Source organism: Cetorhinus maximus, chromosome 6 (genome assembly GCF_964194155.1).
Source record: "Cetorhinus maximus chromosome 6, sCetMax3.hap1.1, whole genome shotgun sequence".
Classification (NCBI taxonomy): domain Eukaryota; kingdom Metazoa; phylum Chordata; class Chondrichthyes; order Lamniformes; family Cetorhinidae; genus Cetorhinus; species Cetorhinus maximus.
The window spans coordinates 66117703-66144473 of record NC_135884.1 but is presented as its reverse complement, the minus strand read 5'-3'; the positions used below and the strand labels follow the sequence as shown (position 1 = coordinate 66144473).

Sequence of the window (26771 nt, the reverse complement as noted above, 5' to 3'; positions counted from 1 at the left end):
CCTGACTTGTGCCTTGTAGATGGTGAAAAAGGCTTTAGTCAGGTGAGTTACTTGCCACAGAATTCCCAGCCTCTGACATGCTCTTGTAGCCACAGTATTTTTGTGGCTGGTCCAGTTTAGCTTCTGGTGAATGGTAACTCCCAAGATGTTGATGCTGCGATGGTAATACCATTGAATGTCAAGGGGAGATGGTTAGATTCTCCCTTGTTGGAGATAGTCATTGCCTGGCACTTGTGTGGCACACATGTTACTCACAAATGTCAAGCAATAACCATCTCCAAAAGAGAGAATCTAAGCACCTTCCCTTGACATTCAATGACATTACCAAGTTGTGTTATGATTTCATACACTCATTTAATGTAACAGCCTTACAGCCAGCAAATAAATGAATTACAAAAACAATGAAAATGGTGCAAAAGGGAAAAGAGAAGAACATGGACATTAAACATTTTAATAGTTTAATTTAAAAAATGAAACTTAATGAATGATGAAACTCTCGCATTAAAAAGCACATTTTCAACTGACAACAAACATTTAATATTGCACAACAGATGCTGTACGCATCATAATGTAATCGATTAAAAATGTTGATATAAAATACTACGTTGATATATCAAGTACAAATCTTCACTGTGGTTTAGTTAATATTACCTCTCATAGCACACTGAGGTTCATTAAAACATGTGATTGTCACTGCCCTGACTGAGTTTTCAAAGAGTTTCTGCCATTACTTTGCTTAAGCGCCATTTCAACTTTTTTAAAAAAAGTAATGGTCCAGGATTTGCTAGTGTGTCCATTTTTTTTAGATTTCTGCCTCTCCCTCACCCCATCAGCTGAAACATTTTTTGTGTCACAAATTACTAAGTGTACAGAAATTGGAGGATAGAGCAGTTGAATGTGTGGCTAATAAAATGGTGCAGAAGGGATGACTATAGTTCTTGGAATCATTGCGATTGGTTCTTGGGAAGGTGCAGCTTGGACTGGCCAAATGGGTTGCACCTCAACTGACCAGTATTCTTGTGGGACAGTTCGCTAGTGCTGTTGGGAAGGGTTCAAACTAACTTGACGGGGGGATGGGAACTAGGATGTAACATTAGAAAGGAAAGACAAGGTGCGCAAAGTATTGGGAGGGAAAGATGGCACTAGAGTAGGAAACAGTAAGGCACTCAGTGGGTTCTGAGTAAGGGGCAATGCAATTAGGTCTAAATTAGGTTAATGTGTATTGTATGGGAATGCATGGAGTGTGGTAAATAGTTAAGTGAGTTGCAGGTGGGGGTAGACACCAGGGAAAATGATGTTATGGCGACAAGGGAGACCTAGCTCATAAAAGGGCAGGACTAGGTACTAAATACTCCTGGAAACAAGGTGATCAGGAAAGATAGGATGTGATTGCACTGGGGAGAGCAGAGGAGATTTACCAGGATGCTGCCTGTGCTGGAGGGTCTGAGTTACGATGAAAGATTGGATAGGCTGGGGTTGTTTTCCTTGGAGCAGCGAAGGTTGAGAGCATACCTGATAGAGGTGTATAAGATTATGAGGAGGCACTTTTTCCATTAGTAGAGGGGTCAATAACCAGGGGGCATAGATGAAGGTAAGAGATAGAAGGCTAAGAGAGAAGTTGAAGAGAAATGTTGTCACCCAGAGGGCGGTGGGAGTCTGGAACTCACTGCCTGAAAGGGTGATTGAGTCAGAAACTCTCGTAACATTTAAGAAGTATTTAGATATTCACTTGCGTTGTCATAGCCTCCAGGGCTATGGGCTAAGCGCTGGAAAGTGGGGTTAGTGTAGTCAGATCTTTGTTGACCAATGTGAACACGATGGGCCGAATGGCCTCCTTCTGTGCTGTAAATGTCTATGAGTCTACAGGGCAGCCATATTGATTACGTAAAATATTACAATGCTGGTAAGAGAGAGGATACCCTTCTGTCAAGGACAGAATCTGTTTGGTTAGAGCTAAGAAACAATAGAAGTATAATACAGAACTGGGTATAGGCCGCCAACTGGTGGGAAAGCTATAGAGGAACAAATTGCAAGGGAATTACAGAGAGGTGCAAAAACTAAGAGCAGTTATGAATAGGAACTTTGACTATCCTAATATAGATTCTGATAGCAATAATTAAAGAGCAGAGTTTCAGAAGTGCGTTCAGGAGAATTTTCCATATCAGTATGTTTCCAGCCGAATGAGGAAGCATTGCTGGATTTGGTTCTACAGAATGAGGTGGGTCAAGTGCATCAAGTGGCAGCAGAGGAAAATTTAGGGGATAGTGATCATAGCCTCATAAGATTTCAGTTAGCAGTGGAAAAAGACAAGGAACAATCCAGAGTGAAAGTAATGTTTTGGGGAAGGGCTAGTTTCAGTTGAGTAAGAATAGATCTAGCCCAAGTAAATTGGAATCAAAGATTAACAGGCAAAACTGTAGTGGAACAATGAGTTACCTTTAAATAGGAGATGGTTCGGGTACAGCTGGGGTACATTCCCATGACAGGGAAGGATAGGACAACAAAGCCAGTGCTCCTTAGATGATGAAAAAGATAGAAGGTGAGATGAAGCAAAGGGTGCATATGACGGATGTCAGGTTGATAAGACAAGTGAGAAAGCAGGCTGAATATAGAAAGGCAAAGTGAAAACAAATATGAGTAGCAAATAAAGTGTACTTCAAGTATCTACGAAACTAACATAAAAAGGGAATCCAAAAATCTTCTTCACGCACAAAAATAGTAAAAGGAGGGGCGGGACTGTTTATGGAGCTAAATAAAAATTTACGCATGGAGGCAGGGGGCAATACTTTGCATCTGCCTTTACGAAGAATGGAGACGTTGCCAAGGATATAGTGAAAGAGGAGGTAGTTGAGACACTTGATTGGCTAAAAATGGATAAAGTGAAGGTATTAGATAGGCTGGCTGTACTAAAGTTAATAAGTCATCAGGACCGGACATTGAGGGTGGAAATTGTAAAGGCACTGGCCATAATTTTCCAATCCCCTTAGATACAGAGTTGGTGCCAGAGGAACTGGAGAGTTGCAAATGTTATACCCTTGTTCAAAAAAGGTTGTAACAATATCTTCTTAGGCAGTCCCTTGGGGTCAAGGATGCCTTGCTTCCACACGAAAAATGAGTTATCAGGTAACTGAAGAGTCCAATGTGCGACCTACAGTCTCTGTCACAGGTGGAGCAGACGGTGGTAGGGGAAATGGGTGGGTGGGGTGCCCGGGTTGCCATGCCCTCCTTTCGCTGTCAACACTTGGCTTCAGCTCGCCCTTGGCGATGAGACTTGGTGTTCAGCTCCTTCTCAGATGCTTTCCCTCCACTTCAGGCAGTCTTGGGCCAGGGATTCCCAGATGTCGGGGATGTTACACACTCTCAAGGAGGCATTGAGAGTGTCCTTGAAGCATTTTGTCTGCTCTGCTGGGGCTCGCTTGCCGTGTCAAAGCTACGAGTAGAGTGCTTGTTTCGGGAGTCTCATGTCAGGCATGCGGACAATGTGGCCCGCCCAGCGGAGCTGATCGAACGTGGTCAATGCTTCAATGCTAGGGATCTTGCCCTGAGCGAGAACACTGACGTTGGTGTGCCTATCCTGCCAATGGATTTGCAGGATCTTGCTGAGGCAGCGCTTGTGGTACCTGCTGTACATAGTCCATGTCTCTGAGCTATATAGGAGGGTGGGAATCATTATTGCCCTGTAGACCACGCAGTTAATCTGCAAGGATAAGCCCAGTGACTATTGGCCAGTCAGTTTTCCCTCAGTGGTGGGGAAGCTTTCAGAAACAGCAACTGGGGACAAAATGAATAGTCACTTGGGAAATGCAAAGGTACTATGGAAAGCCAACATAGATTTGTGAAGGGTAAATTAACTAACTTGCTTGAGATTTTTGATGGGTAACAGAGAGTGGATGAGGATAATGTATTTGATGTGGTGTACATGGACTTCCAAAAGGCCTTGATAGAGTCCCACATAATAGACTTGTGAGCAAAGTTAGAGCTCATGAAATAAAAAAGAGACAGTAGCAACATGAATACAAAATTGGCTGAGGGACAGGAACAGTGGTATCGGTTGTTTTTCAGACTGGTGGACTAGCTCGGTACCAGGACCCATGCTTTTCTTGAGACACATATCACACTATAATCTTCCCGGTCCAGAAATCTCGAAACACCAGTCGTCAGGAATTTTTTTATGCAGACCAAAGGACTTGCCACTGCAACAAATCGGGAAGACATGGACTGACGGGTGATGGGGGGACGTGGTGACTGTGTAGTGCAGGAAAATGCAGCGTGAGGTTACAAAGCCACTTGAATTCTCTCTCTACATTGTCTCTGTCTCCCTCTGTTGGTCTACTTTTCCATCTCTCTCCGTTTCTCTCTCTCTACCTCTTTCTTCATCTCTCTCTCTATCAGTCTATTATTCCATCTCTCTCTCCCCCTCCATTTTTATCCTTTGCTCTATCTCTCACCGTCTTTCTCTCTTCCCCACCTTTTCACTGCAGTGCTTTTGAGCAGACCCTGGCATTCCCAGAGTTTTTTTAAACCATCACCATGGCATCTGAGAGAAGTGGAGCAAAACATAAGTATGTTACACTTGCAATATGGGAAAAGATAGAGCATTTGGATAAGTGAAAGACTTTTATTACTGCTTTATGTTTTATTACTGTTTTTTGGTTCAGGTAAATATGTATATCTACGGTCGTTTCTGGTTCACCACTTGTAGTTAGGCATTCTAACATCATTCTATAATCCAGAAAATTCTGAAGTCCAGTAATAACTTGGTCCCAAGCATTCTGAACTAGAGGGGTTATAGTGTAATATCCTAGACTTTGGTATACTGGGCACAATTTCTAAATTTGCAGATGAAACAAAGCTTGGAAGTATTGTGAACAGTAAGAAGGATCATGTTAAACTTCAAAAGGACATAGATAGGCTGGTAGAATGGGTTGTATGCTGGTGGACAGGCGGCAGATGAAATTCAATGCAGAGTATGAAGTGATTCATTTTTGTAGGAGGAACTAAGAGAGGCAATATAAAATAGGGGATACAATTCTAAAGGGGTGCAGATGCAGAGGGACCTGGGGTATATGTGCACAAATTATTGAAGGTGACAGGGCAGGCTGAGTGTGCAATTTATAAAGCATAGGGGATCCTGGGCTTTATGAATAGGGGCATAGAGTACAACAAGGAAGTTGTGATAAACCCATACAAAACTGTTATATTGCATCCAGTTCTGCGCACCATATTTTAGGAAGAATGTGAAGGCATTAGAAAGGGTGCAGAAAAAATTCACGATAATGGTCCCAGGGATGAGGAACTTCAGTTATGAAGATAGATTGGAGAAGTTGGGGTTTTCTTCTTTTGAGAAGAGAAGGTTGAGAGGAGATTTGATAGACATGTTCAAAATCATGAGGGGATGGACAGGATAGGTGGGGAAAAACTGTTCCTGCTAGTGGAAGGATAGAGAACCAGAGGACACTAATTAAATGTGTATGGCAAAAGAAACAAAGCAGACATGAAAAACGTTTTTACACAGTGAGTGGTTAGGATCTGGAATACACTACCTGAGAGTGTGGCAAATTCAATAGTAGCTTTCAAAACAGAATTGGATAATTATCTGAAGAGAAAAAAGTTGCAGAGCTATGGGGAAATGGCAGGGGAGTGGAACTAGCTGAATTGCTCTTGTAAAGAACCGGCATGGACATGATGGGCCAAAAGGCCTCCTTCTGCGTTGTAACCATTCTGATTCATTCTATATTTCTAAGTGTGAGTGGATAACAGGGAATCTGGGACTTGGTGAACGATGGGACTAATGGACTATCTCCTTAACCAATTAAATTTAAAAATAGAGAATGAAACTGAGGAATGATGGAGGAGGAACTAGGGGGACTTAGATACATAAGAGAGGGAAATAAAAATTGGATTATAAGAGAAAAAAGACTCAAAGGTAAAAGTAAGAAAACAATTACATCTTAAAAACATCTAGGAACTATTTACTATTTGCAGAAGTGCAACTCTGCAATTTCAATTGGACCCTTTATGTGCCTCTGAGGTTGTGTTGACATTAGATAGGCCCTTGCATCCTTATATACCAGCTCTAAATTTCTACAGCAAGTTTAATGCAGCAATTTCTTGAAACTCATGGAAGTTAATGGCAAGCAGTAATTTTTGCAAGGATAATAGTGGAGCAGTACAAATCATTTAGCAATTTGTGATGATTTGTACTTCACAGCATATTTTTTCCTCACATAAACTGAGGAGTTTCTTCAGACACTAATAATTGCATCGCATTTAACTGGCAATATTTTCCCAACAAACTCTGGGCATTACGTTGCGGGAACGGGCAGGCATGTAAGCCAGAAGCCTTTCTCAGATTTGGATGGCGCAGTTGCAAATCAGAAACATCATTTACAGAATCACAGTGTACATGTGCGAAACAGTAGGTTTTTCCTCTTACCCCTGCCCAATTACACTGAATAGTTTAACAGAATCATTTGAGTTGATTAGAACATGGTATCTGTCATTTTTAATAAGGTAGGCTGGCGGTATCTGGTTTACAGTTTGATAATGGTCCCTTTAGTATATAATCTATGATCATGTTTGGTCTGAATAATCTAGAGCACTGACTGTCATGTGAGTATCAGACAGACAGCTTCCATTCAAACAAAACCATTATTTCTTCATCTGCATTGTTAATCTTCAGAGATCAAGAACAAAGGTGAGACCCCCATTTAATATTGCTACTAAAACAAATCTACAGCTAAGTATTTTATCCTCAGAACTTGCAATTTATTGCTGGATCTGTAATGACCAAGTCTCAGGAAAACAGACAAGTGTGCAATGACATGATGCAGTATTACCATTGCCACCTCATAAATTATTCCTTTTGCGCATTTTATTCTAGCTCCTCCCTCTTGCTCAAAAGTAAACTGTGAGACTGCAGAGGCTATCACACTCGAGCCCAATTCTGTCCTCGTTTGAAGTTCATGACAGGAGGTGGAGACTGGGTTGATTTTGTCTCCTAACCCAGAGATACAAACACCATTTACAGTATCTTTATTACCACCCCAGCTGAAATCAGCAAACTCAGCACAGATCAGAGATGGAACCTGGGGCCTGCCAGTCTACATGGGCTATAAAAGAGTTTCATTGAAACTTCAAGCAATAAAATAACATGCACATTGCACTGCTGCAAGTTTATCATCTGCCACTGAGCAAACGCATACCGAACTATGCGGCAAATTATGAAATTGAGTACCTTGACTGTTGTGTTAATGGGCACAACATCAGGAGTTATCTTGTTTGAAAATAACACTGCCCAAAGGCATGGTGGAAACAGTCTTTTAAGTATGAAACTGGCCTAAGTATTTGAAGGGATTGAAGCAGATAGATGCATCCTTTGAGCACACATCGAAAATATAGAGCCTTTACTATATGGCTTGAGTCCATATCATCATCTCGTTTCCAGCCAGTTTTGTACTATCTTCAGTATTGTAGTGCCACCTCAGTATTGTAGTTCATAGTGTGGTTCATTCTGTAAAAAATAAGTAGGTTAGACTTTAAAAGTCTAGACTTCAAAACTCATTGATATCTTGTGCCATTATTCTCCAACCGTTATTTTTTTTTAAATTGTGTAGGCCTCAGCAGCAATAATTTCTAACTAGGCCACTAAATTATGTCAAAATTCTGGTTAAGTGCCCAACTAAGGTTCAGTTATATCCATGCTTTCAATTAATTAAAAGCTGAGTTAGCACCTATTTTTCGACATGTTTACAATTACTTCAGTTTATTTCGTTAAACGTTTAATTGTAACTTTTACATGGTTAAAACTATTTAATCTTATTCAATGTCAGTTTTTAGCATGAAAGTGTAATGGTTCTTTTCTCTCTTTGTGAGAAGTGTTATTCTGGGCTCAGACTGGTCTCTACCAATGATACGACATTATCAATTAGATTTTAAAAATGCATTCATAGGATGTGGGCTTTGCTAGCTGGGCCAGCATTTATTGCCCATTCCTAATTGCCCTCTAGAAGGTGGTGGTGAGCTGCCTTCTTGAACTGCTGCAGTCCATGTGGTGCAGGTACACCCACAATGCTGTTAGGAAGGAAGTTCCAGGGTTTTGACCCAGCGACAGTGAAGGAATGGTGACATATTTCCAAGTCAGGATGGTGAATGACTTGGAGGGGAACTTCCAGGTGGTGGTGTTCCCATCTATCTGCTGCCCTTGTCCATCTAGATGGTAGTGGTTGCGGTTTGGAAGGTGCTGCCGAAGGAGCCTTGGTGAATTCCTGCAGTGCATCTTGTAGATGGTACACACTGTTGCTACTGTGTGTTGGTGGTGGATGGAGTGAATGTTTGTGGATGTGGTGCCAATCAAGCAGCTGCTTTGTCCTAGACGGTGTCAAGCTTCTTGAGCGTTGTGGAAGCTGCACTTATCCAGGCAAGTGGGGAGTATTCCACCACACTCCTGATTCGTGCCTTGTGGACAGGCTTTGGGAAGTCAGGAGGTGGGTTACTCATCACACGATCCCAACCTCTGACCTGCCCTTGTAGCCACTGTATTTACATGGCTAGTCCAATTCAGTTTCTGGTCAATTGTAACCCCCAGGATGTTGATAGTGGGGGATTCAGTGATGGTAATGCCATTGAACATCAAGGGGCGATGGTTGGATTCTCTCTTGTTGGAGATGCTCATTCTGACACTTGTGTGGCGCGAATGTTATTTGCCACTTGTCAGCCCAAGCCTGGATATTGTCCAGGTCTTGCTGCATTTAGAAATGGACTGCTTCAGTATCTGAGGAGTTGTGAATGCTGCTGAACATTGTGCAGTCATCAGGGAATATCCCCACTTCTGACCTTATGATGGAAGGAAGGTCATTGATGAAGCAGCTGAAGATGGTTGGGCCGAGGACACTACCCTGAGGAACTCTTGCAGTGATGACCTGGAGCTGAGATGATTGACCTCCAACAACCACAACCATCTTCCTTTGCGCTAGGTATGACTCCAACCAGCGGAGAGTTTTCCCCCTGATTCCCATTGACTCCAGCTTTGCTCAGGCTCCTTGATGCCATGTTCTGTCAAATGTGGCCTTGATGTCAAGGGCAATCACTCTCACCTCACCTCGGGAGTTCAGCTCTTTTATCTATGTTTGAAGCAGGGTTGTTATGAGGTCAGAAGCTGAGTGGCCCTGGCGGAGCCCAAACTGGGCATCAGTGAGCAGGTTATTGCTAAGCAAGTGCTACTTGATAACAATGCTGATAACCCCCTTCCATTACTTTACTGATGATTGAGAGTAGACTGATGGGGTGGTAATTGGCCCGGTTGGATTTGTCCTGCTTTTTGTGTACAGGACATACCTGGTAAATTTTCCACATAGCCGGGTAGATGCCATTGTTGTAGCTGTACTGGAACAGCTTGGCTAGGGGCGTGGCAAGTTCTGGAGCACAAGTCTTCAGTACTGTTGCCAGAATATTGTCACTGCCCATAGCCTTTGCAGTATCTAGTGCCTTCAGCTGTTTCTTGATATCACTCGGAGTGAATCGAATTGGCTGAAGACTGGCATTGATGCTGGGGATCTCTGGAGGAGGCTGAGATGGATCATCCATTTGGCACTTCTGGCTGAAGATTGTAGCAAATGCTTCAGCCTTACCTTTTGCACTGATGTGCTGGGCTCCTCCATCATTGAGGATTTGTGGAGCCTCCTCCTCCTCCAGTGAGTTGTTTAATTGTTCACTACCATTCACAACTGGATGTGGTAGGACTGCAGAGCTTAGATCTGATCCGTTGGTTGTGGGATAGCTGATAATGCAAGCTGAAACAATACATTGGTAAAGTCAAGTCAAAGGCATGGGCCAGGCTTTTTTGGATGGCAGAGCTTTCCTTCCCCTCATCCGAAGAGTTGCCAGCGAACATATTGCCGCTGATACTCGCTGCCCACAGCCATTTAACACTCCAATGGGACATGGGTGGGGGGGGGGGGGGGGCTAAGCCTTGCCCATCCCACTGTAAAATTGCAGAGAGATCAGGGCAGATGAGAGGCCAGTGGAAAAGGACATCTGAAGAATTTTATGGCCACTCCCCACGTACAAACCTGCTGGTGGGGTTGTGGGGGGGACACATAAAATTCTGTCCATGGTTTCATACTTCTTCATTCCAATTTCACTCCGTCCATTTCCTCTCCTGAAAGTAATGCTTCATGCTGGGATGCAGTAAGTTTAAGCATGAGGTTGGCCAGTTACAATCGTAATTTCTGCAGCTATTGTTCTGATCGTTCACTGAGCCTTCAGTGGAAAATCAGTAAATCTGGAGATACTGTGTAAACGGACTTTTACGTGATTTGTCTGGAATTTCTGTTCTTAATATGTGAATGGTCAGAGCAACTGAGAAGAGGTGGACACAGTTTTGAGATCCGTTTCACAAATGTCCCAGTTCTGAGCCATGCAATACAGGGAGGAGTCAAGCAAAGATTGCAGTATCTCCCTTGCTGGGGTATGTAAAATCATATATAAAAATACAATTAAGATTGACAACTGAATCTTCGAGCACCTGCCTAGAGCAGCATTGGTGTAGCAATTAGGCACTAACAGCAAGCCACATATATGTCTAATTGGATGTCTTTTGAACTAAGTCCAGTTTCTGGGGACGTCATTTGAACATGTTTCACTGTACTTGTTTTCTATTGCAATGATAAACTAGCTAAACTTAGCTACTGCAGTAAATATATTACTTTATTAATTTATTGTTTAGTAAATCTGTTTGATGGTTGTGGTTGAAGACGAAAAAAAATCATTAAGTCTTATTCTCTTCCTCTTGAAAATGAGAAACAACCCATAGAGGCATTGAAATACATAAATCTCGAGCATCATTATTCCAGACACATTATGAAATCTACCTGATAACCAGGCAATAAAGACACTCTCAAGAATATAGGGAGGTAGGGCTTACTGTTGAAATACAGGTCAAAGTATCTACAACAAAAATAGCAAAATAAATGCAAAAATGTAGCACTTGAGTTTATACAATACCAAAAAGACTGTCAGCGTACATACCTTCATCAGTTAAAGAGGGAGCTGAGAGGAGCTCTGCACTATCGATTCTCTCTTCTTCATACAAAAGGATCTTAGCCAATAGTTTCTTTTTGTGAGGGTTTATCTTGATATTTGAGGAAGACAATATTTCTGCAAACCAAATAGACAGAGAAAATTAAGTGCTGCAGCAGAACTGCATCGGGTGATTAATATCTGACACAGTTCACCACTCCTGCCCTGAAACCGAATGAAAGGGTTGTGTATTCATATGCTTTGCCTTCAAGTACTGAATTTTATGATGAAAACGAGTTGAGGAAATTATTCATCTAGTGATTTTTGAAAAAAAATGTCTGTGCTTATCTGAGTGACTTGTTAGTATGAGGAAATTAAATACATTTTTGGTTTGGACACGATCAGTATCAATAACACTCCCAGATCAGGTACAATAGTACAGGTTAGGTACAGAGTAATGTTATTTCTACTTCACTTGTCAAGCAGTCCTAGCTCCTGTAATGTTCCCTTTGTGCAGCCCTATTGGCCAGAATTTTCCCATTGGCATGCGGGGGCGGGCCCTGCACGTCGATGTGTAAAATGACGCGCGGTGACGTCGGGTGAGTGTCCCAATGTCACCACGCGCCATCGTGATATTTAGATGGGCGGGCACGAGATGTTCTCGGATGCGCACCCGCCATTAATTAATCACCCAGTTAAGGCCCTTGAGGCAGCAATTGACTGCAATTTTTCGGTGCCTTTGCGATCTTCAGGACGAGGGCAGGTGGGTAGGAGATATTTGTATGATAATAGGCGGGATAAGAGAGTTAAGTGGGGTTGCAGATGTTATCTTTCAGGTTTTTAAGTGTGAAAGTTACTTATACTTGCCTGTGTGAGCAGGAATACTTCAAAACTCATACCAGCTGCTTGGACAGGAATAAAGACCTTCAGGTCAGGACTCTACAGTAAAGATCATTTTTGGGGCCTGCAGCTTTCAGAAAGCCTTCCCTTAGCCTGGGAATGGGAGTTGTGCTCTCCACTTGAGGCACCTCCTCTGAGAAGGAAGGGAGGGCCAGATGGGGGAGGAGGCCAGGAGTGCACATTCAGCCTCCAGGGGAGCCACCTTTGGGAGGAGAGGCACAGTCACAAGGGGCACAGGGCCAACAGGAAGTCCAAGGTGGAAGGGCCCACAGAAGATGCCACTATTCTGCTTCCAGGGTACACAGGCGGCGAAACAGCTACCTCAATATGTCTGAGGTGCAGTGCCGAAGGAGGCTCCGTCTCTCAAAAAGGAGACAGTCGCCTCCATTTGTCAAATGACAGGCTCTGAGATCTCTGCAAACTGTGTGGGTGGGCACCCCATGCCAGTGGCTCTAAAGGTCACAGCTGCCCTCAACTTCAATGCCTCAGATCTTTCCAGGGGTTGGTGGGTGATCTCTGCAAAGTCTCCCAATCAGCTGTCCACACTTGTGTCAAGCAGGTGACAGACGCTCTGTTCAGGCGTGCATTGACTTTCATCCATTACTGCTGGGAGGAGGCCAGCCAGACAGAGCGAGCCAGAGGCTTCGCAGCGATTGCTGACTTCCCCTGTGTTCATGGTGCAATCAACTGCACACATGTGGCCATCAAGTGAGCCCGGTGCCTTCGTCAATAGGAAGGGATTCCACTCCTTGAATGTGCAGATAATGTGTGATCACAAGCTACAGATTATGCAAGTCTGTACATGGTACCCAGGCAGCTCCCATGACACTTACATCCTCAGACACTTCCAGGTGCCGAGGCTCTTCAGCGCTCCAGCACGGCTGGATGGATGGCTGTTGGGTGACGAGGGCTACCCCCTCAAAAGGTAGCTCATGATGCCTCTCCGCCATCCAAGAACAGAGGCTGAGCAACGGTACAATAAGAGCCATGCCTCCACAAGGGCTATGGTGGAGAGAACCATCGGTCTTCTCAAAATGCGCTTCCGATGCCTGGACCGCTCAGGGGGTGTACTCCAATACCCCCCAGATCATGTGTCGCTGATAGTGGTTGCATGCTGTGCTCTCCACAATCTGGCGCTGGAAAGGGGTGACGCAGTAGACGAGGAAGACGTAGACGCAGTTGCTCCGGATGCACACGATGAGTCCGAGGATGAGCATGCACAGGAGAATGCAGAGGGGGTAGACACTGACCCGGGCATACTCCAGGGAGGCAGGGACACCCAGGAGGCTTTAATCCAAAGAACCTTCAGCTACCCCACCACAGATGGACCTTCAACACACGCCAGGGCTGCAGGCTCCATACTTGATACCCGAGTGCTAAATCAGCCTGGATTAACTAAGGCTCTTGTCAATAAATCTCAATGCCACACAACTCACTCATAACATCATGGGTTCCTGTCCACCTGCAGAAGTAAGGAATCACCGTGAGGCATGGCATCACGTCAAAATTTATTGAGAGAACAAATGTAACTTTTTAAACCAAAAAAAGTGTTGGACATCACACCAAGTCTTCAATAAACTACTATGGGCCAACATAAAAGCACCAGCAAGAAACCCGTGGTGTGCCTAAGGTGCCTTAAGTTTACGCTTACGGGTGCTACATCTTGGTGCTGTCCCCTTGCTGAGCACCTGGCAGAGGAGCTGCTGCCCTCACCCAGAGCGCCCTGAGAGGAGCCCGCAGAGATGACAGGCAGCTGCTGTGCCGACATGAGGTTGCTTTGGACCTCCCTGCTCATTGTAGATGGATGGGCACCGAGCTGGGATACTTGGTGCCCACACCATCCCCCACACGGGCAATGACCAGCTGAGGTCAATGCCGCTGTGAGGGCTTGCAGGTCCAAACGCAACCCCAGGAGGCCCTGATTGTTCTCCTGGAGGAGCCTCTCCATGGAGGAAGCATGGCGCTCGGCTATGAGGCTCAATGCATTGGTGATGCTCCACATAGACTCCTCCAGCACGGAGACCATGCCACACAATGCCTCATGTATCTCCACCAGATGCTCCCGCATACCCTGCTGCACTTCCTGCGTTTGCTGCCACACAGACGACTCCAGAGGCACTTCATCAGCCACCCACCGAGCATGTGCCTGGTCCCCAGCAGTCCCCTGACTGCTGACGCCCTGGGCACTCTCTGTCTCTACCCGCACTTCAAGCGAGTGTGAAGTGCCCTCACCGCCGTGCCCCGGGACACTAGCCGAAGATCGAATTCCCGAGGTGCTTGTATCTGCGCTGGTGCCTGCCTGGGAGAAATGGTGTGACACTGGTGAGTGGATTTCCTCTGGGCCCTCAGGTTTGAGGTGGGCCCTCTGACTCCTCTGATGATGCTGAAAGGAAGAAGGATATTTGATTAGTTACAGTACAGACAATATCAATTTGCATGCCACTCCCCCGGATCATTATGCGCTCATCCTTCCATAATCAACGGTCAACCCATGTTGCTAACTTCAATCGCGGAGCATTCAGCAGTGCCATGGCTTCTGTGACACACATGGTGACCTGACTACTCGCTAAACATACCTCCCCGTGGTACCCCAGCCTCACCGCCACTGGTGGACCTGGGGGCATGGTGCCTCTCAAGGTCCATAGCCTGCTGCTTGAAAGCTGTAAGAATGGCCAACTGGGCCTGCCCTCCGCCAGTTCGCATTTGTTCCGACGCATTGTGCACAGTCTTCTCCTGAAAAGGAGAGAGGAGCATTGATTAGTCCAGCCTGCACCTGAATTCCCATCACATCCCTGCCAACCGAGCCAGAGTGGGACATTGCAGAACTCCAGTTCTTCGTCACCCCACAGCTGCTGCGCACTCACACAAAGAAGCCAGGGCTGACCCCACTTGCCCAAATGCTACCTCCTTCACGTGTAGCACCACAAGGTGTTACTTTGCTAAGCAAGGAGGCACAAGCACATGGAGCGTAAACACCAGAAGATGGATTGGTGCCCTGCCACCTGGAAGCTCCCCTCCCAGCATGTTAGCATCCTGACTTTCCAGTTCCAGCACTATGCCTAGGTGCAGATCCTTGACTTTCACCCCCATTTATACTCTGGGTGTCACACATGCTGCGGGTGCAGAACCCATCCTAGCTCAACCCTCCCAGGGTGATCTAGGCGTGGGCAATATCTGCGAGGGATACATGCCATGAAGGATTTAATGCCATTACTGTACTCAGAGTTACCGGGGTACCGGCTGCATTAAGTGACCTCAGCCAACATGGTACTCACCCTTCCTGAGCGCAGGCGGTCGTTGAATCTTTTGTGGCACTTGACCCATGTGCGCCGCACCACGTCATGGGAGCTCACACCCTCGGCTACCTCCTCCCACACACTTTTGGTCAGGTGGGGGAGGCCTTCGCCTCCCGTCCCTTGGAATCAGGACCTCCCGCCGCTGCCACCTCCTCCAGGAGGGCAGCTAGGCACTCGGAGAGACGAGGGGCACACTGCCCCGCTGCCCTACCCTCCGGTCTGGCCTGTCCCAACGGCCTACCCTCCGGCCTGGCCTGTCCCCTGGACTTGCGCGATGCACAGTAGCCCTCTGCTGTACTCTTCTGCCAGCCATTGTGAGCAGCCTTGCAAAGGCTGCCAGGCCTTCATTTAAACAGGCTGCCGGGTCGCCATTGGACCCGGCGATCTGTGCACACCCGCCGCTGCCGCTGCCCGCTTCCGCTATGTATGGGAGTCGTGAACTACACTGGGCGGGCCTTAATTGGCCCGCCCGTGTAAAATGGCAGTGCGGACCAGATCACGGGCGGTGATCGGGTCCATGCCCGCTCCTGCACGGCCCACCCGACATGGGGAAAATTCTCCCCATTAAGTAGTTTCTGAGCTAATATGGATAAGTACAAAATATCTACCACACACAACAATCTCAAAGAAGGGCCCATGAGTGCCAGTAAATAAAAGCATCCATAAAAATTACTGTAGCTAATGCCCTCTGGGAACTGGGTTGATATTCTCCAAAACTCAGTTCATATAGAATCTTTACAACTAGCCGATCGAGGTGATCTTTTAATTTTTCAGCTGGCTGACTGGTATTCAGGTCCCAGAAGTGGCAGAACAACATATGCCTTTCTACCACACCACCCAGTTTAGCACGTCATTTCCATCTCCAATATTTCCCTTTTGCTTCCCCTGATTGGAGTAGCGGGACAGCTTCCTTCTACTGGACTCAGGAGATAGTCTGCAACCAGGTCTGGTTCTTAATATCAGTAGGGAAACATTTTGGCTAATGCTGCGTGTGTTTAAATAGTACATGTGCTAATTTAAGTGACGTCACATACGACATGACATTTATTGTGTGCAATGTTACCATGGCACCTTTAGTGGCTTTAGTCAGATTGTTATCCAGTGATCTTCGGTAGAAATGACATACATGAAAGTTGGATAAGGGTAGGCCGAAGCGGAGCTGTGTTGACCTCCCAACCCCCACTATGGTTAAACGCCTCACTAATACTTTATTGTTTCGGTTTACTTAGATAATATATACTGGAAGGCCACTGCCATTCATGGAACAGTATCTCACTGCAAGACATTCAGGAGGAGAATGGTAAGGAGAAAAAAAAGTGAAAATATGTATATATGTTTGGTTTTTATAAAGTTGGACACTACCTGGACTCATGTTTTCAGGCACTCCTTTTTGACATCCTGCAGACAATGTTGAATGCTCAAATGCACATGCTGCTCCACCACATAGCTCATTGACATGTAAACTTTGGCAAGAAGTACATCTTGAGGGGGAATTTGAGTTTTCAGATTCTGAGTTGGTGATCAGTCTGTCTTGCATAAGAGAAACACCAGGGCTACAACAGCAGAGCTCTCTGACAGGGTCTGTGGAGCTGGCTTCTTTGTGGTTAATAGGATTAACTTTTCTATTTTTTGAGTCTAGATGAAATTCCCAAGTGCCATTTGATGCAGCATCACAGTAATCAAGTGGAGTACAAAGTTCATCTGAGACACGGCTTCTTGCTGGAGACAGTTCTTGAACAAAGCTACTACTGGTCTCCACAGGTTCCTGACTGGCTCTACAATCATCTGCATTGGTGCATACTGAACTGTCTTCAGTATGGTAGCATGAGCTGGAGTCACTGCAAACACACTTGGACTTAATATTGCACACTTCACAAGGTAATCGGCCAAGAGATGCAGTCACAGGGTAATAATCAAGATTCTCTGACTCATCTGATTCACATGGTATTTTCAGCAATTTTGCATCTGGCAGTTGTGGGGAGCTTTCTGGCAAGCCTCTGAAAATGCTTGGTCCCTGGGATTGCAAAGACTTTATGCTGTATTTGGGGGCCAGAGGAGGATAAAGGATCTCTGTATTTTCCTCTGGGCACAAAGCCAATTGTTTTAACTTGCATGAAACATCTTCTACCTCCTCAGGAGAGTTGTGCAGATCATGACTTTTTACCTGATGCTGAAGACTCTCCAGCATTGAATAAACCTGTAAAACACACAAAATTCATGCTAAATAACCACAGCGAAATTTTGTATTCATGAATGTGAGGGATGTCAGTGTAGGGGAATGAAATATATTTTCTTTTGCTGCATCAATCACTAGCAATGACCTTTGTATAAATATAAATCTACCCCGTCTCTGATCTAAATTTGGTAAAACACTATGACTGTGTGCATTTTTCTGTTTCCTACACTAGCCGTAAATCCAATCTGAGACTGCCCTTGCCCCGCTAGAAATCAGTGGGATTAAAAACAAAAATAAACATTTTATTGCAAAAGAGTATTGATCAAAATCATTTTGGCAACTGATACCCTTTGTGACAATACAGGTGTTTTCCTGTCAGGGTTGTGCACAGGCTTTGAAGTTCAAACTCATTTACATATTGCCAAACTTGAAAATTTGCTATGAACCAGTTCAACTGGGCACCATTTCAACATTTAAGAAACAATGTTTTTCTTCAAAAATATTTCTTTATATTAAAGGGCGAGATCTTGGACTGGTTTCAAAGTTTGTGACATACTGGGGTGGGAGTTAAGTTGGAAGCTCCTTCTTTAGTTTGTTATGGGGCAGTAAGTGGATTATTGGGATTCCTGTTTCCATGACTGCTGTGTTTACCTTATTCTTTCATGGGAAGCCAAAAATTGAAAGAAAACCATAGGTCGCAGAAATCCCTTCGACTATCTTCTTATTTAGCTTAGATTTAGGCATCCCTCTATATGTTCGACAGGTATTCCTGAATGTGCTCACTACAAAGACCCAATGCAATGTAGAAACTGCATTCCCAAGAATGCAGAAATTGCATTTCCCCAACTGTCACTTCAGGAAGCATGGTTTTCAAGGTTTAAGAAGAGGTACTGAGCAATGTGTGTTTGCTCTACACAGCCTCGTCAGTGTCAGCGCATCATGTTAAAATGAGTTTCTGGCCAGGATTTGAATACTGACCGTATCTTTCTGAAAAAGTCAGTGGGAAATCTGGCTCCCACATTAACCACGAGGCTGCTTGCCACCTCCCAGTGATCGACTGTCACAGGCTCTGATCTGGTCAGCTCCTTCAAAGCTAAGTTGGTCAGTTTTTTCACCATTGGTTTGTCTAAGTGTTTGATGTTGTCCTGTATTATCAATGTCATAGTCTTTAGTAAGGCAGAGCATTGTTCTGCCAGCAATACCTTTGACAGAACATAAGTACGATTTTATGACCGATGCTTTCTAGTTTTCATAGTGACTGAGACAAGTTCATTTTAGCAAATTCATCTTTATCAGAAAGCAAGTTCATAACCATGCTCAATGAATATTCCATTCTGTTAGTTACTGTTTCTAACCACACTGTCCCATCCCTTAATAATTTTCTACATCTTTTTCAAACTATTCCATAATCTCTTCTGTCCAATAAAAACAGCCCAAATCTATTAAAATTTTTCTTCATATTGACCAATGTACTTTATTTACCTCTTTCATCTCAGGTCTCTTCTTTTTGATGCACTGACAGGTGATAACAGCAAACTCAACCGCAAAATGCAAGGGAAAAGGGCCACCCTTGGTATCGAAGTGATTCTGATAAATGTTGTATGCTGTTTTCTCTAGATCTGCAGCACCTTTTGTTTGCTTTGCTGCCTCCAACTTTGCCAGCATAAGATCTTTCTGTTCAGCAGAAAGAACGATAAGAACATGTAATATAATATCAAAAAAATTGTAAACATTCACAAATATTTTTGAAGCCTTTTGGGCTTAAGGTAAAGGGTGTCAGGGCTGAGAAGTAGCACACCACCTTTGGTGTCAAGGTCGAACTCTTTCAGGTCACATCTAGAGTCAAGATGCCCTACAAAGCCACAGCCTCAATAAAGACTCCTGAGTCATAAAGAGGTGAGCATCATCTTTAGTGGGTTAACCAAACTGAAATATATGTCTATATAAAATGGAAACCTTCATGTATGAATGCAGAAAAGACACCAATTCAAGATTATAGTGTCGTTGGAGGGAGGAGAAGGAGGCAGAGTCAGAAAGGACGATTTAAAGGGAAATGTCCAAAATCTTATAGGGAGAGGCTGACATAAATAAAAGAGCCAACTAATAAAAAGGCATTGAAGTAGATCATTAGAGATTATTATTTGTGCCACTTTGTGTATCTGATTAGCTAGGAGAGGGGGTACAGCTAATGCAATGTACATTGTGGAGCATTTATTGAAGGTGTCTTCTTACCAGAAATGCTGGTTGCCTGCTCTCATCCACTGCTTTGATACCAGTCAAAATTTCAGCAAGAACCTGCAATAGGATGACAATGACACTTGAGAGCTTTACCCTTAAGCAGATAGGCATTCCTATACAAATATCGCACATTGTACCTTGAATCTACTCTATAAAGTATGAATGAGGGGACAGGTGATCTCTCACCACAGCACATTGTGAGTACTGACTCACTATCCCACCAAGTGCTCGCATACTATTTTGTGCCAGTGAATCTTTCAAATAATGACTTCCTATTCTCAGCCAAGGCCCTTGGGAAAATTGAAGGGCAAACTAGCTATTTCCAATTAGAACCTGAGGGAAAGGGAAATCCATTGGAACATAAAAGTCAGTCTGAATTTTCCTATTGTTCCAAGCAATGGAAGATTAGAGTAAAATCAGGTGCTTTTGTTTATACTGTACTAAAAGAATATCTTCACACAGGTAGGGTCGACCTGATATTTTCACGTCACTACTCTCCTGTTATTTTTTTAAAAAATTTATAATTGTACTTGGTAATGTTTTACAATGCTATGGTGGGTTTCACAGTGCAGCATTTCACAAGGCACATTTACATTGACTGTCAGCTTGCTACCACATCATGATTTTCAATCACCACAGAATCACGCCAAATATTGGCAGTGATATAGGGACGGGTGTCACCCAGTGTTATGTTGGGCGCAGATGAGGAAGGGTAGAGGAAGGGTACATATATCACAGGCAAAAAGGCTTTGGGGTCAGACTTAACCCCTTCCCCACATCAGCTGAACGTCCTGAATCATGTCCCCTCTTTATATCCCCCCAGTTAAAATAAATTCATTTCCCAATGGAAATGAGTTCAGTTCTGATTAACTCTTCATTATTTGGAACACCAAATCCCAGAATGCTCTTTATTCTCTGAATTCTCTCTGAAGCATTAACAACCGAGAAGGGCCCCAACACTGCCCACATAATTCTAATTGACACCTCACCCGTAATCTATATTAGGACACAATAAACTGATTTGTCTTGTAATCAAGTATCCTTGTGATAGATGCCAATATTCCATTAGCCCTTTCATAAGTATAACGATGACTGGATACTTTAAATGAATGGTCAAACCCATCACATAAGAAATAGGAACAGGAATAGACCATATGGCTCCTCAAGCTCCGCCATTTAATATGATCATGGTTGATCTTCTGCCTCAAATCCACTTTCCCGCCTGCTTCCCATATCCCTCGATTCCCTGAGAGACCAAAAATCTGTGTATCTCAGCCTTAAATATACTCAACAATGGAGCATCCGCAACCTTATGTGGGAGAGAATTCCAAAGATTCACCACCTTTTGAGTGAAGGGGTTTCTCCTCACCTCACTCCTAAATAATCAATCCCATATCACAGGCAAACTACTTACTATTCCAAAGCTAAAGGTGTCAACTTTTACAGACAGCTGCCTGAGCCGAATAAACTCATCAGGTAGATAGGCTAGAGGTCCCTGCAAAGTCTTGGTCTTCAGGGTAGTTTGGCTGTTGATGGGGTTCACACCTCCGCTAAGAGGGCCTAACTTCACCAGACCAAAGTCTCCTAGCTTTGGTGTAAAATATTCATCCAGCAGAATGTTAGAACTGCAACAGCAAGAACATTTTAAAAAATTAAACAATATATAATGTCTTATTATTTGGTAATTAACTATTAATTATGGCTTTAAACTTTCAGTAATTATATTACAATCAATACCTTTCAGTGCACAATGTCCTGGTACTTGATTTCCACAATCACATTTAAACTACCAAATACCAATTAAAAATCCCTCTACCAAATCCATATATATCCGTGGCTGTCTAATCTCAGAGTTTGAATGTGTAACCACCTGGATTTGTGGAATGCGGATTATATTAACCTATATTGCCGGGATTACGATTTCAGCTACACCATTTTGAGGAGCTCAACAGAGTCTAATAAATGAGGAATTTGGGAACAAAACCATTCTTGTACATCCATTACTTGTTTCAATTAAATGCTGACAAAAATCTGCAAGTAGGCTGCCCATCTACCAACATTCTTGACTGCAGTTAGTGCACAAAGATGAGAGAAAAGGAGAAAAATAGTATTAAACTCAAATAACTGAATAAAAATGTAGCTGGAACCGCTCCCTGACACCTCAATGGGTAACAGTACCACATGATGTACCACCAAGCTACCCAGCTGGAAGATCCCTGCTCTGGTTTCTGGACAAATCATTTGATCTCAGTTGGGGCAGAGGTGGGTGGAGTGCAGCGCTTCTTAGATAGGAAAGGCAGAACAATATCAGGCAGGATTCCTGGTTAAACTTGCTATCCTGTATCTTTCGAGAAAGTGCACATACAGACTTCGGGCAAGGATAGGACTGGGCCCAGCTATGATGTGCCAACAACAGTTGTTAAGCATTTTGTGGAGGAAAAGTGACAACTTGGGTGAGGTATCAGGCTTTGATTACTGCCTTCGGATTACTACCTTCACCAGCAGATTGGAAAATAGGGGAAAAGCGGCCTGAGGAAGGCGATGAATCACAATGAAGTATCTAGTACAGGTATGTGCTTTTCACATCTAGTCCAATTCCAGGAATTATTACCTTTCTAATTAAAACAGGCTTCGTGAATCAAAGGTCTGGAATTGGCAGTTTTACCTTTTTATATTTCCATGAATTAGAGGCACATTACTCTGATGCAGGAACTGTATTGCCCTTGCTGTACCAGTTGCAATGTTAATACGTCTGTTCCATGAAATGGCATCGGCAGGATTCTGGAACAGAAAATATACGGTTTAACAATTTCTTTGTGCAAAATGAAAGAGTGCTGGGCTGTTGGAGGTACTGTTCCAGGTGAAATGTTAAACTGAGACCCTGTCTGCCCTTTCAAATGGCTATCAAAGATCCCATGGCACTGCTCAAAGAAAACTAGGGGAGATCTTTAAGCATTCTGATTAATGTTTATCCCTCAATCAACATGACTATAAAAAAACTTATCTGATCATTAGCACATTGCTGTACACAAATTAGCTGCTGTGTTTGTCTACACTACAGCAGGGACCACACTTCAAAAGGACATTAACAAAAATACCTGGAAAAACTCAGCAGGTCTGACAGCATCTGCAGAGAGGAATACAGTTAACATTTCGAGTCTGAATGACTCTTCATCAGAACTAAGGAAAAATAGAAAAGAGGTGAAATATAAGCTGGTTTAAGGCGGGGGTGGGATAGGTAGAGCTGGATAGAGGGCCAATGATAGGTGGAGATTGCCAAAAGATGTCATAGACAAAAGGCCAAAGAGGTGTTGACGGTGATGATATTAGCTGTGCTAATGGGGACATTAAGGGTGGAAAGCAGGACGAGCAAGGGACAGATAGCCCTAGTGGGAGTGGGGTGGGGTGGGGGGAATTGAAATAGGCTATTTTTAAATGTATTTCCATCCATTGTTTCATCTCTACCTTTTAGCCGATTTCGATTCCCCCCCCCCCCCCAACTAGGGCTATCTGTCCCTTGCTCGTCCTGCTTTCCACCCTTAATGTCCCCATTAGCACATTTCTTAGCTAATATCACCACCGTCAACACCTCTTTGTCCTTTTGTCTATGACATCTTTTGGCAATCTCCACCTATCACTGGCCCTCTATCCAGCTCTACCTGTCCCATCACCCCCCCTTAAACCAGCTTATATTTCACCTCTTTTCTATTTTTCCTTAGTTCTGTTGAAGAGTCATACGGACTCGAAACGTTAACTGTATTCCTCTCCGCAGATGCTGTCAGACTTGCTGAGTTTTTCCAGGTATTTTTGTTTTTGTTCTAGATTTACAGCATCCGCAGTATTTTGCTTTTATTCAAAAGGATATTGTTGTGTGTGAAGAGCTTCAGGGCAACCTGAAGTCATGCATAATTAGGGGAATTGATAGCTTCCTTTGTAAGCAGGATCGAGAGTCCCGCATGGTATGTTGCCTGCCCGGTGCCAGGGTGAGGGACATCTCTGACCGGCTTGAAAGGATATTGGAGAGGGAGGGGGAGGATCCAGTTGTTGTGGTCCACGTCGGGACAAATTACGTAGGTAAGACTAGGAAAGAGGACCTGTTTGGGGATTATCAGGAACTAGGAACTAAATTAAAGAACAGGTCCTCAAGGGTTATAATCTACGGATTACTACCCGAGCCACATGCAAATTGGCATAGGGACGCGAGAATAAGGGAAGTAAACACATGGCTAAAGGAGTGGTGCGGGAAAGAGGGGTTCCATTTCGTGGGGCACTGGCATCAGTATTGGAACAGGAGGGATCTGTACCGTTGGGACGGTCTCCACCTGAACTGATCTGGGACCAATGTTCTAGCGAAAAGGGTAAATAGGGTGGACAACAGGACTTTAAACTAGAAAGTGGGGGGGGAGGGAAGGGTAAAACTCCAAGAAGCATGACTACTGGGAAACAAAGCAGCAGGTTAGTGTGTGGGGGGTTGGATTCAACTTCATGGAAAATTATGAAAAAACTGAAAAGGAGAGCCCAGGAGAGGCTATTAAAGTCTCCAGAACACAAAATAGGACAGAGTGTTTGGAAAGGACTAGGAATCTAACTTCAAGCACATCAGATAAAGGGATGACAATGAGAAAGGGGATGGGAAATACAGGACTGAAGGCGTTGTATCTGAATGCACGCAGTATACGAAATAAAGTAAATGAGCTTGCGGTGCAGATTGAAATTGGCAGGTATGATGTGGTGGGCATTATGGAGACATGGCTGCAAAGGGATCAGGACTGGGAGCTAAATATCCAAAGATATACATCCTATCGAAAAGATAGGCAGGTTGGCAGAGGGGGTGGGGTTGCTTTGTTAGTAAGAAATGAAATTAAATAGATAGCAAGAAATGATGTTGGGTCAGATGATGTAGAATCTGTGTGGGTAGAATTGAGGAACCGCAAAGATAAAAAAAACATAATGGGAGTTATGTACAGGCCTCTGAACAGTGGTCAGGATGTGGGGCACAAGATACACCAGGAGATAGAGAAGTTGTGTAAGAAAGGCAAGGTTACAGTGATCATGGGGGATTTCAATATGCAGGTAGAATGGGAAAATCAGGTTGGTAGTGGATCCCAAGAAAAGGAATTTGTGGAATGTCTACGAGATGGCTTTTTGGAGCAGCTTTGGTGGAGCCCACTAGGGAACAGGCAATTCTAGATTTAGTGATGTGTAATGAGGCAGATTTGATAAGGGAGCTTAAGGTGAAGGAACCCTTAGGAGGAAGTGACCATAATATGATAGAATTTACCCTGCAATTTGAGAGGAAAAAGCTGCAATCAGATGTAACGGTATTACAGTTGAATAAAGGTAACTACAGAGGCATGAGGGAGGAGCTGGCCAGAATTGACTGGGAGATGAGCCAAGCAGGAAAGACAGTGGAACAGCAATGGCAGGAGTTTCTGGGAGTAATTTGGGAGACACAGCAAAAATTCATCCCTAGGAAGAAGAAGCATACTAAATAGAAGACAAGGCAACCATGGCTGACAAGGGAAGTCAGGGACAGCACAAAAGCTAAAGAGAAAGCGCGGCGAAGAGCAGTGGGAAACCAGGGGATTGGGAAGCCTACAAAGACCAACAGAGGACAACTAAAAAAGAAATAAGGAGGGAGAAGATTAAATATGAGGGTAAACTAGCCAGCAATATAAAAAGATTGCAAGAGTTTTTTTAGATATATAAAGGGTAAGAGAGAGGCAAGAGTGGACATTGGGCTGCTGGAAAATGACGCTGGAGAAGTAGTGGTGGGAAACAAAGAAATTGCGGAGGAACTGAATAGGTACTTTGCGTCAGTCTTCACAGTGGAAGACACGAGTGACATCCCCAAAGTTCAAGAGAGTCGGGGGGGCAGAGGTGAGTATGGTGGCCATTACCAAGGAGAAGGTGCTAGGAAAACTGAAAGGTCTGAAGGTGGATAAATCACCTGGGCCAGATGGATTACACCCCAGAGTTCTGAAGGAGATAGCTGAAGAGATAGTGGAGGCATGGGTGGCGATCTTTCAGGAATCACTGGAGTCAGGGAGGGTCCCAGGGGACTGGAAAATCGCTAATGTAACCCCTCTGTTCAAAAAGGGAGTGAGGCAAAAGACGGGAAATTACAGGCCGATTAGCCTGACGTCGGTCATTGGTAAGATTTTAGAGTCCATTATTAAGGATGAGATTTCAGAATACTTGGAAGTGCATGGTAAAATTGGGCAAAGTCAGCATGGTTTCATCAAGGGGAAGTCATGCCTGAAAAATCTGTTAGAATTCTTTGAGGAGGTAACGAATAGGTTAGACAAAGGAGAGCCAATGGATGTTATCTACTTGGACTTCCAGAAGGCCTTTGACAAGGTGCCGCACAGGAGGCTGCTCAGTAAGATAAGAACCCATGGCGTTAGAGGCAAGGTATTAGCATGGATAGAAGATTGGCTGTCTGGCAGGAGGCAGAGAGTGGGGATAAGGGCGTCCTTCTCAGGATTGCGGCCGGTGACTAGTGGAGTTCCGCAGGGGTCAGTGTTGGGACCACAACTTTTCACTTTATACATTAATGATCTAGATGAAGGAACTGAGGGCATCCTGGCTAAGTTTGCAGATGATACAAAGATAGGTGGACGGACAGGTAGTATTGAGGAGGCGGGGCGGCTGCAGAAGAATTTGGACAGGTTAGGAGAATGGGCAAAGAAGTGGCAGATGGAATACAGCGTGGGGAAGTGTGAGGTCATGCACTTTTTTAGGAAGAATAGAGGCATAGACTATTTTCTAAATGGGGAGAGAATTCAGAAACCTGGAGTGCAAAGGGACTTGGGAGACCTAGTCCAGGATTCTCTTAAGGTTAACTTGCAGGTTGAGTCGGTAGTTAGGAAGGCAAATGCAATGTTGGCATTTATTTCGAGAGGACTAGAATATAAAAACAGGGATGTGCTGCTGAGGCTTTATAAGGCTCTGGTCAGACCACATTTAGAATATTGTGAGCAATTTTGGGCCCCGTATCTCAGGAAGGATGTGCTGGCCCTGGAGAGGGTCCAGAGGAGGTTCACGAGAATGATCCCAGGAATGAAAGGCTTAACATATGAGGAACGTTTGAGGACTCTGGGTCTATACTCGATGGAGTTTAGAAGGATTGAAACTTACAG

General features: G+C 44.2%; 1 protein-coding gene across 2 annotated transcripts in view; it reads right to left on the bottom strand.

The window, feature by feature from the left end:
- Positions 1–441: 441 nt before the first annotated feature.
- Positions 442–26771, bottom strand: part of LOC144681796 (interleukin-1 receptor-associated kinase-like 2) — a 64133-nt gene continuing 37803 nt past the window's right edge. The window contains exons 8-14 of one of the 2 annotated variants that reach the window (XM_078543804.1): positions 22295–22410; positions 21044–21254; positions 19624–19686; positions 18874–19065; positions 16578–17412; positions 11025–11157; positions 442–7513 (exon numbers count right to left, since the gene is read on the bottom strand). In XM_078543804.1, coding sequence (XP_078399930.1) covers positions 7465–7513; positions 11025–11157; positions 16578–17412; positions 18874–19065; positions 19624–19686; positions 21044–21254; positions 22295–22410 — 1599 coding nt within the window. In that variant the 3' untranslated portion in view covers positions 442–7464. The remainder of the gene's footprint in view (positions 7514–11024; positions 11158–16577; positions 17413–18873; positions 19066–19623; positions 19687–21043; positions 21255–22294; positions 22411–26771) is intronic. The other variant, XM_078543805.1, reaches the window with a different exon arrangement.